The sequence below is a fragment of the Dictyostelium purpureum genome, assembly GCF_000190715.1.
Source record: "Dictyostelium purpureum unplaced genomic scaffold DICPUscaffold_634, whole genome shotgun sequence".
NCBI lineage: Eukaryota > Evosea > Eumycetozoa > Dictyosteliales > Dictyosteliaceae > Dictyostelium > Dictyostelium purpureum.
Window position 1 is genome coordinate 1 of NW_003519967.1, and position 10,845 is coordinate 10,845.

The 10,845-nt window shown below is 25.9% G+C and overlaps 4 protein-coding genes across 4 annotated transcripts; all 4 read right to left on the bottom strand.

Moving 5' to 3' along the window:
- Nucleotides 1-13: 13 nt before the first annotated feature.
- Nucleotides 14-5,400, bottom strand: DICPUDRAFT_159873 (uncharacterized protein; the record flags this gene model as incomplete). The annotated part of the gene is made up of 7 exons (XM_003294761.1): nucleotides 14-447; nucleotides 530-2,911; nucleotides 2,983-3,222; nucleotides 3,295-3,638; nucleotides 4,030-4,324; nucleotides 4,432-4,866; nucleotides 4,926-5,400. 7 exons carry the CDS (start codon nucleotides 5,398-5,400, stop codon nucleotides 14-16), a joined length of 4,605 nt encoding a protein of 1,534 aa, XP_003294809.1.
- A 264-nt stretch (nucleotides 5,401-5,664) lies between these two features.
- On the bottom strand, nucleotides 5,665-7,364 carry DICPUDRAFT_100069 (uncharacterized protein; the record flags this gene model as incomplete). Its single annotated transcript, XM_003294762.1, has 2 exons — nucleotides 5,665-7,205; nucleotides 7,332-7,364. The coding sequence occupies 2 exons, from the start codon at nucleotides 7,362-7,364 to the stop codon at nucleotides 5,700-5,702; spliced, it is 1,539 nt and encodes a 512-aa protein (XP_003294810.1). The 3' UTR covers nucleotides 5,665-5,699.
- A 481-nt stretch (nucleotides 7,365-7,845) lies between these two features.
- DICPUDRAFT_159875 (uncharacterized protein) lies at nucleotides 7,846-8,581 on the bottom strand (the record flags this gene model as incomplete). The annotated part of the gene is made up of 2 exons (XM_003294763.1): nucleotides 7,846-7,961; nucleotides 8,041-8,581. 2 exons carry the CDS (start codon nucleotides 8,579-8,581, stop codon nucleotides 7,846-7,848), a joined length of 657 nt encoding a protein of 218 aa, XP_003294811.1.
- Nucleotides 8,582-9,465: 884 nt separating this feature from the next.
- DICPUDRAFT_159876 (uncharacterized protein) lies at nucleotides 9,466-10,512 on the bottom strand (the record flags this gene model as incomplete). Its single annotated transcript, XM_003294764.1, has 1 exon — nucleotides 9,466-10,512. The coding sequence occupies one exon, from the start codon at nucleotides 10,510-10,512 to the stop codon at nucleotides 9,466-9,468; it is 1,047 nt and encodes a 348-aa protein (XP_003294812.1).
- Between the last annotated feature and the right edge of the window lie 333 nt (nucleotides 10,513-10,845).

Genomic DNA, 10,845 nt, shown 5'->3' on the forward strand with positions numbered 1-10,845 from the left:
TGTTGTGGTTGTTTTAATTATTTGGTGATATGGTTCTATTATATTGATCATTTAAAATGAAATTGTTTGGATCTAATAGCACTTGATTAAAGTTGTGGTCATTAGTTTTTATTGGAGGTGGTGATGGTGATTTAATTACTGGTTGTCGAGCGAAATTGTTGAAAGGTGTTACACTTTGAGGATTTAGGGTTTGGTTTTGATTTTGATTCTGATTATGATTTTGTTGTTGATATTGATACTGGTGTTGTTGTTGATTTTGTTGTTGTTGTTGTTGTTGTTGTTGTTGTTGTTGTTGTTGTTGTTGTTGCTGTTGTTGTTGTTGTTGATATTGTTGCTGATATTGTTGTTGTCTTAATAATAAAATTAAATTAGAAAATTTAGAAACTATAATTGGTGGCATACTGGTTTTGGTTGCTTTTTCAATATCTTGTTCTGATTGGAATTGGACTAAGCAAAGAAAACCTAAGTCTGTCAGCAGGTGAATTCTGAAAGAGTACCATTGGAGTATTCTCTCTAAATTCGACTTTACAACCTAAAAGATGGAAATACTCGACCACATCAATTATATTTGAAAATAAATTATAGGTATTAAATGAAGCTGTAAGTTCGAAAATAAAACCATAACTTTCTAGTAATTTGATATAATATGATGGTAATGATTCGGATTCACCTTGCTGAGGAATAGGATTACCCATGCTATTCTTATAAACTGATGTATCGAGCATTGAATTATTAACACCTAACCTCATATCCTGTAAGCCATTTGGTTTTTGACTGATTGGGGCATGTATATTATTTTTATTTGCACCTGATGGAGAGTTATTTTGTGATTGATTTTTTGATGAATGTAATTCAAAGTAATATTGATATCTTGGATCATTTTTGTTAATAACATTCATATTATTATTCATTATATTATTATTACTATTCATTATATTATTATTACTATTCATTATATTATTATTACTATTGAAATAATGTTCATTTAATTTAGGTTGTGTATTGTTTTTAATAGCTTGTGATTGTGCTTGTAGTTTAAATGAAGCTGGAGTATAAGGTTGGGAGGAGTTTGATAGAGGTGATATTGGTGGAGTATTTGCTTGAGGAATAAAATGTGAAGAATTTGCACTTAAATCTGAGAATGGTTTAGATTTATTATTATGTTGTGGTTGTGGTTGTGATAATGATGGTGGTTGTGATTGTGGTTGTAATAATGGTTGTGGTTGTGATAATGGTTGTGATGGTGGTTGTGGTTGATTAATCTTATTACTAGTAGATTTAAACTCTTTTAATGTGGTATCTGCTATAATTGAAATTTCTTCATCAACTAGTTCACCAATAAATTCCTCCAATAAACCATCAATAAATTGATCTTCCTGTTCCTTTCTTTCTTTTTCTAATTTTTCCTGTAACTCTTTTTCTTTTTCTTCAAGTTCCTTCCTTTCTTTTTCTAATTTTTCTTGAAGTTCTTTTTCTTTTTCTTTTTCTTTTTCTCTACGTTCTTTTTCTTCTTTTTCTTTTTGAATTTTTAATTGTCTCTCTAATCTTTCTTGTTCCTTTTCTTTTTCTAATTTTTCTTTTTCTAATTTCTCCTGTAACTCTTTTTCTTCTTTATTTTTCTTTCTCTTGTCATCAAGATATAATTTCTTTGAAACCTTTACACAAAGTTCATCAGTGACTTCATCAACTATCTCTTGGGCAATTTCCATTAAAATTAACTCTAGTTCCTCTTCAGTAAATTCATTTTCGTTAAATAATGGTGGAGGTTGTGTTGATTTTTTATTTGATTTCTTTGATTTGGATGTTGATGGTTGTTGTTGTTGCTGCTGTTGCTGTTGCTTATTCTTTTCTTTTCTTTCCTTCTCTTTCTCTAATTCTTTTTCTTTTTTCTCTTTTTCTCTTTTCTCTCTTTCTTGTTTCTCTTTTTCTACACGTTCTCTTTCTTTTCTCTCTTTTTCTAAACGCTCTTTTTCTTTTCTTTCTTTTTGTTCTTTTTCTTTTCTTTCTCTTTCCAAGAGTTCTTTTTCCAATTTTAATTTTTCATCCATTATTTTATTTGTTGTTGATTTTTGTGTATTATTGTTGTTATTACTATTATTACCACTGTTATTATCACTAATTGGAGAAATTTTATTCTTTTTGTTTTGTAATCTAAGAGTTTCCTCTTTAAAATTTGAAACAACTTTTTCTTTAACATTTATAACCACTCTATTGATTAAATCTTGTTCTCTGGTCATTCTAGATTCTTCAGATTCACTAAGAGATAACTCGATATGTTTGCTGACTACGGTTTTTGCATTTTCTCTGTATTCTAATGAAGTAGTTGATTTAAGATTTTCACCAAACAAAGAGAATGCTAACTCTGTTAATTCTTCTTTTGGAAATAAATTTGAAAAACAACTCTTTGGTTCAATAACTAATTTTGAAGGAATGTGGAATGGTGAAATTTGATGAATATGTTGTTTTTTTGTTTTTCCTTTAAATGAATTTTTAATTTGAATAGCTAATTGATGTTGTTTATCTAATTGATATTTAACCTGCTCCTGAATTGAAAATGGTATTGATGGTGCTATAACACTTGGTAAACGTTTATTCTCTATAAAACTAATTTGTTGTCTTGGTGTTATAGTTGGTGTTACTTGATTTATATCCTTTGGAGAGTTTGGTGGTGAAAGTGTGGGTGATGAATTATTTATAGTGGTGGTAGTAGTAGTGGTAGTAGTGGTAGTAGTAGTAGTAGTTGTAATAGTATTATTATTATTATTATTATTACTACTGTTACTATTCTTTGATGTAATATTAAATGGCATAATTGATGAAAAAGAAGCTGTTGGTACTGGATATGATGAGTAAAAACTATCTGAATACATTAATTTTGTAAAGAAATTGCCTGAAAAACTGGTTTCATTATCTAAAAAATTTAAATTAATACTTTTTCAATTTTTTCAATTTTATAATTATCTAAAATTTAAATATATTTACCATCAGCAATTAATGCGATCATTGAAAATATTAGTGATTTGTGGTCCCTTCTCATGTGATCTATAGCTTCTCTTTCTGTTGAAAATTTTAGTTGATCAATTTGACATTTATATTGACCATTTGCCAATGGTACTATATTTTCCCCAATAAAATCTGTAAAAATATAATCAAATGATGAAATAACATTCTCTTCATCATTTATTACATTTGGCAAATCATTTTCTAAACAATCAAAACATTCTAATAAAAAATTAAAGTGTGTTAATATTGATTATAATATTTTATAGAAATGTGTAAATATATAAAACTTACTTATACCTGAATCTGTTAATTTGGTAAATAAAAATGGTACTTCCGGTGTTTTCATTCCTAAACCATAACAAAAATCATTTTTGCCTAAAAGTAGTCCTTCACCAACTGCTTCATGCAATGGAACGTTTGAAGTTGCTGTGTTGACGTTACTTGTATACCCAATTGATTTCCTTGAAATTGTTGATGTATTTGAAGAACCAGTAGAAGTGGCTGTAGGACTGTTATTACCACTACCGCTATTCCCTGATCCACCAACCTCGCCTGAAAGTACTAGATTTGTGATATCATTATTAATGTCATCTATATGTGGTGTGGGTGAAATAAACTTTTGAATATTTGCGATTCTTCAATTACATTGTTATATCCATAAAAATTCATTTTTTTATGTATATCTAAAGATGGGGTTATTCTTTTTTAAAAAATCGATTATTTATTATGAAAATAAATAAATGGATTTTTAAAAAAAAAAAAAAAAAAAACCAAAACAAAAAAACCAAAAAAAAAAAAAAAAAATAAACAATGTTGGGAAAAAAAAAAAAAAAAAAATTAGTGTTGCAAAAAAAAAAAAATTTTATTTACTTTACAAAAATATACACTCCAAGTTTAGTTTTAAAAATAAAGCGCAAATATAATATTTAATTATATTGTACTATTATTACTATAATTGTATTATTGATTATTATTGATTGTTATTGATTATTTACTTATTTGTAAACTTTATTAATAACAAAACACCCAACTGTAATATCATCAGGTTTACCACCTTTGGTCTGATTTCTTTTTGCGATTGGGGTTGAGGCATTGACATCTTGAGATTTGGTTTTTGCCAATTCAATTAAATGATTAAAAAAATGTTCGATTGAAGAAACTTCTTTAATAGCGTTTAAAATTTCGTGATCAAAAATATTATCGAAAAATCCATCTGTGCCTATTACAAAAATATCATTTTCCAAAACTGAATGTTCCATATATGCACCTGATGATGGTTTATCGTTACTACTCTGACCTAATTGAAATGGGAAATTTGGTTCTGTTTTTTTTAAAAAAATAAAATTAGTATTTTTAATAATATACACAATTATGAACTATAATTGATTTATTCTTATTATTATTATTATATATTTTTTTAATATTTACTATGAGTCTGTTCGGTTGATCTATAAAAAATTTGATCTTTTCTTATTATAATATATGAAGAGTCCCCTATTAAACCACTATAAACTTTTGAACCAATTATTTTTAAAATACAAATTGTTGAACTGCCCGGTATATTTACAGATTCTCTATAGACAGTTTCAATAAGTTCGAATGGTTTTAGATAGGGCGCTAATTGCGTTAAATTATTTATATTGTTCATTAAAAATCTGCTGTATTCACCTGCATCGACCCCTATATTCCTCCAAGATCCCACACCATCCGCTACGCCTACTGCTGTAAAATCTTTACTTAAAAAATGACTATCTTCGCATAAATTTGGGACTTTACCAATTGAGTTTATTAAGCCTCTAAAATATAATCTTTTTGAATTATTTTGTACAATCACTTCATAATTTGGTATGGTTTTTTCAATCTCTAAATATAAATTTAATATTAATATTTATATATTTATTTATTAATATATTTTAACTTACCTAAACTTATTATATCTATACCAGTTTGTTTTATTTTTAATCTGCCAATCTGTTTATTTGAACTATCTAATAATGTTATATGGTTTTCGTGTGGCTGAATAAAGTAATGAGATTGCTGGGGTATACTTAATTGCTGGAACTGGTCAATATTCATATTTTGTAAATTTGAGTTGTTTAATTTTAAATTTATATTCGATGGGGATGAGACATTCATATGTTGTGTTGGTTGTACCGATGATGTAAATTGATACTTTTGTAGTAATTGCTGTTGTTGCTGTATTTTTTGCTGTTGTTGTAATTGTGTTAAATTTGATGTCGAAGATGATGATACTAAAGGTGTTGGTGTGGTGGTAGATAACGATGATGTTGTTGAAGATTGGTTTTGTTCATTTTGTTGCTGTTGTTGCGAAGGTGGTTGTGATATTGTTAAACTTGAATTGATTGAAAGCCCATTATTTAAACCACTAGTTGACATATTACTACGGTATTATTATGGTTATTTGTTTAAATATAACTATATCTTTCCAAAATTTATAAAAAAAAATATCTCTATTGTTTTTAAAAAAAAATAAAAAAAAAAATTAAAATTAAAAAAATGAAAAAAAAAAAATAAAAATTAAAAAAAAAAAATAATAAAAAAGGAATATAAATAATGTCATATGAACTTTTAAACTATTGATATATTTTTAAAATATATGTACTAGAAAAAAAAATATATTTTAAAAAGAAAATTGTTTTTATTATGTATTGTATTTATTTATTTATTTATTTGGTTTAGTTTTCAACTTGTTGGAGTGATTTAAGATTTGGTGAGACTTTGAATGGAGCAGCAGTTTTAGCTTTTAATTCATCAACAGTAACGCCGTCATATTTTTCGATTAAAATTAAACCTTCTTTTGGATCGACGTCAAAAACGGCTAATTCGGTGATAATACGATTTACAACACCCTTACCGGTGAGTGGGAGTGAACAAGATTCCATGATTTTTGGTTTGCCATCTTTAGAGTTATGTTCCATGGTGACAACAACACGAGAACCACTTGATGTTAAATCCATAGCACCACCTGGGCCTTTTACCATTTGACCTGGAATAACCCAATTGGCTAAATCACCGCTTTTACTGACTTGCATACCACCAAGAATGGTTAAATCTACGTGACCACCACGAATCATGGCAAATGAATCGGATGATGAGAAAATGGATGAACCTGGAATAGTGGTAACGGTTTCTTTACCGGCATTAATTAAATCAGCATCGTGTTCACCAAGTTTTGGGAATGGGCCCATACCAAGAAGACCGTTTTCACTTTGTAATTCAATTCTAATACCCTTTGGGATATAGTTACTGGCAAGAGTTGGCATACCAATACCTAAATTACAATACATTCCATCTTCAAACTCTAAAGCAGCACGACGAACAATACGTTCTCTTTTAACGGCAGCTTCATTCTTTGGTTTGGCGTCGGCGGCTGGGGCACCTGATTCTTTTTGGACAGTTAAACGTTCGATTCTCTTTTCAAATGATGGACCCTTAACGACTCTGTGAACATAAATACCTGGGAGATGAACTTCATCTGGTTTAATTTCGCCGGCTTCGACAATTTCTTCAACTTCGGCAATAGTGATTTTAGCGGCGGTGGCCATTGGTGGATTAAAGTTACGAGCTGTATTTCTGAAAACTAAATTACCACGAGTATCGGCTTTCCAAGCTTTGATGATTGCGTAATCACCAGTGATGGCTTCTTCTAAACAATATTTACGACCATTAAATTCTTTGACTGGACGTGGTTCGCTTTTAATTTCAACTTTACCGCTACCATCAGCAGCATATTTAATTGGGAAACCACCTTCTTCAACTAAAACTGTACCTACACCAGTGGCAGTGTAGAAAGCTGGAATACCAGCACCACCAGCTCTTAATCTTTCTGCTAAATTACCTTGTGGAGTTAATTCTACTTCTAATTCACCCTTGAGATATTGACTTTCAAAAGTAGCATTTTCACCAACATATGATGAAATCATTCTTTTAATTTGTCTAGTCTTTAATAATAAACCTAAACCAAAATCATCAACACCACAATTATTTGAAACAACTGTTAAATCTTTAACACCTTTATCACGAAGAGCTGTAATTAAATTTTCTGGGATACCACATAATCCAAAACCACCAAGTAATAATTTTGAACCACTTTGAATATCTGCAACAGCATCTTTAGCTGAATTATAAACTTTATTTGATCCTTTTGATTTTGTTGAATAATAAAGTTTAAAGTTATTATTCTAAATAAAAAAATTTAAAGAAATTAATAACCATTTATTAATTGTGTGATCGATCACATTAAATTATTAACTATTATTAACTACTATTATATGTTAAATTTGTTATTATCTTTTAAAATAACTTACAACAACAATATTTTTTAAATTTCTTGAAATCATTTTTATATAATAATAAATAAATAAATAATATAAAAAAAAAAAAAAAAAAAAATCTTCAATTTAGAAAAAAAAAATTAAAAAAAAAAAAAAATTAAATTTCGAAAAAAAAAAAAATTTTATGACAACACGCACCCCAAAAAAGGACGATAATACTTTTTTTGTGTGTCTGCATAATTTTAATTAACTTAATAAGAAATCTTACAAATATTAAAAAACAGTTTATATGAAAAAGGAACAATTATTGGTATATTAATTAATTCCTTTCCATAATAAATCGTTTATTTTTAAACAAAAAATATTCTCCATTTTTCTCTTATTCTCTGGAGAAGAAAGAATGCTTTTGAAATTTCAAAAAAAAAAAGTTAAAAAAAAATAATTTAAAATCAATTTTTTTTTAAAACTGATTGATTTTATTTAAATTATTTATAAAATTTAATACACACACACATTTAATGATTGGGTTTTAAAATTAATTTTTTTTTTAATAATTGAAAATATCGGAAAATAAATCTGAAAATAGTTTCATTCCTCTATTAAAATCTTCGATTGGCATTGGTTCTTTTTCTAAAGCTTGAAGCATTCTAACACCATGACCATCTGTGATAAAATGAAATAAAAGGTATAAATATTTGGGTGTTTAATTTTAAAATAACGACAATAATTTTTAAATATTTACCATATAGGTTGTCGGCATTCTTATGTACTTTGATATAGGTAACATCTTGGATACCTATTTGCATCATAGCTGTTTCTAAATCTTCGAATATAAAAGAGGCATGTTCGCAACAGATTAAAAATGCATAAATAACTTTATTTCTATCTCTATTTATAAAATGATGAATCTCATCTACCATTTTTTGGCATCTTTCATAGTGCTCTATTTTATAAGGACCCAATTGTCTAAAATGTTTGTGACAAAGGAATGCATGAGGACCCTCATTAAAATCAGAGCCAAACATCTCGTCACATGCATTTTCATAGATTACACTTCCTCCAACACCAGCCATATACAATGAAGATAACAAAAGGGTAAATAAAGGATGAATGGTAACAGACATGGTTTGCATATTATCGGGTGTATATTTAAACATTGGTCTTAATGTTTTAAACATATCCATGATTTGGTCATAAATATGTTTTCTTTCTATTCTCTTTATATAATAATTTGAAACATCATAATCAGTTATATTATTATTCTTTTCATTTATTTCTATCATTTTTTTTATTATACTATATAATATGAATTTGTGTAAAGTAATGTTATTATTAACTTTTAAAAAAATTGTTTAACTATGAGATTTTTAAAAATCGATAATGAAAAAAAAAAAATTATGTATTTATATAAATTTTTTTATTAAAAAAAAATATTGTATTTTACAGGATATAATATTTTACATAAATATTAATAATGGGTTATAATTTTTTTGGGGTTTAATTTTTATATGTAGATCTTTTTAAAATAGTAAAATTAAAAAAAATTTGATATAGTCATAAAAAATCTTATGGAAAACTATTTATTTTTGATGCTCAGTGGGGTAAAAAAAATATTTTTTTTGACTCGCATTTTTTTATTAATTTCTATTTTGGGTTAATTATTGATAGATTATAAGATTTTAAAAATTATAATATTGGTTAAAATCATTAAATTAACTATATACAGTAAAAGAATACATATCTATTTAAAAAAAAAAAGAAAAATTTTCGAAAATATTAGGTATTATTACTCATAGAGATAAAAAAATATTAATCAAAGACAGATTTATAAATATAAAAATTAAAAATAATAAAATAAATAATAAAATATAGCCAAATAAATTAAAAAATAAAAGGGTTTTGAATAAAATAAACTTGAAAAATTAAACTAGTAAAATATATTATTTGAAAAATTTTATTTTATTAAAATCTTTAATGAAATATTGTAATGTACATTTAAAAACAATTAAAAATATTATTATTATTATTATTATTATTTTAAAATTAAAAAGCCATAGAAGATATCTTCTATGTTGTTTGTTTGTTTTTTTTTTTTGTTTTTTTTTTTGTTTTTTTTTTTAGTTTTTTTTAGTTTTTTTTTTTTTTTTCTTATTAAGTTTTAAAAGATTTATCTGTAACTTTGAGTTTCAAAACTTGTGTCCATGCTATCCATGTTTGTGTCTATTATATCGTTTATATTGTTATTTTTTATATTATTATTATTATTGCTGGTGCTGTTGTTGTTGTTGTTGTTGTTGTTATTATTGCTATTATTGTTATTATTGTTGAAAATACCATTATTAATTGTATTAGTGTTGTTTAAGGATTCAAAATTGTTTAAGTAATTCATTCCATGGCTAAATGATGTTGGGGTTCCTGGAACTGATAATGATAATGATGAAACGTTGATTGGGAATTGTACATCGTTCTTTTTAAATACACAAAAACTTCTGTAGTAGCTGTCAAATTTATCATATACCTTTAAATATTTTTCGAAGCCTACACAATTTTCATTTTCGTTCATTGTTTCCATTTGAGATGGGTCCATTGGGTTTGTAATAATATAGTTTGCATAAGGATCATTCTGTTCAACCTTAACATATTGTGCATATGGATAGGTTTTATCGATAGATGGGACGAATGGAGGAAAAGATGCAAATGGATTAACTTGACCTATTGAAATGGGCGAGGCATTATCAATGTTATTAATTGTCATTTTATTTATATTGTATGAGTAGTGTTGTTGTTGTTGTTGTTGTTGTTGTTGTTGTTGTTGTTTATCATCAAAGTCATTGTTGTTATTAATAATACTAATATGTAAGTTATTACGAGGAGTACTACAATTATTATTATTATTATTTCTATTATTATTTACATTATTTATATTATTGTTACTATTATTCATACTGATGTTATTGTTACCACTATAGCTGTTATTTACATTATTTACATTTATATTATTTATATATTCATTATTACTGAATCTTGGTGATTCTAATATATTGTTTCTTGGGGTTGAAGAGGAGGTAGGTGAAGAGGTTGGTGTATTTCTTTTTTGAAAAATATTTTCATTATTATTATTGATGTTTGAATATAATAATGGTGGTGGTGGAATATATTTTGGATGATCCATAAATTCACATTTCATTTTTTGAATTAAGATATCGTCATTCATTTTTATTATTATTATTATTATTATTGTAATTTATAAATTATTATAATTATTTTAATTATTATTATGTAAAATATTATTTTATTAAAAAAAGGGTGAGTGAGTAAAAAAAAAATTAATAAAAAAAACAAAAAAAAAAAAATACTTTTTTTATCTTTAAAAATTTTATTATTTAAATTAATATGTTATTTATATGTTTATTATTACTATTTATTTATTTGTTTGTTGATTGATTAATTGATGTGTTTGTTGTTTAAGAAACAAAAAAAAAAAAAAATTTAAATTTAAATCATTTTTTTAAGATATATAAAATTATGAAAAAAATAAAACTTAATT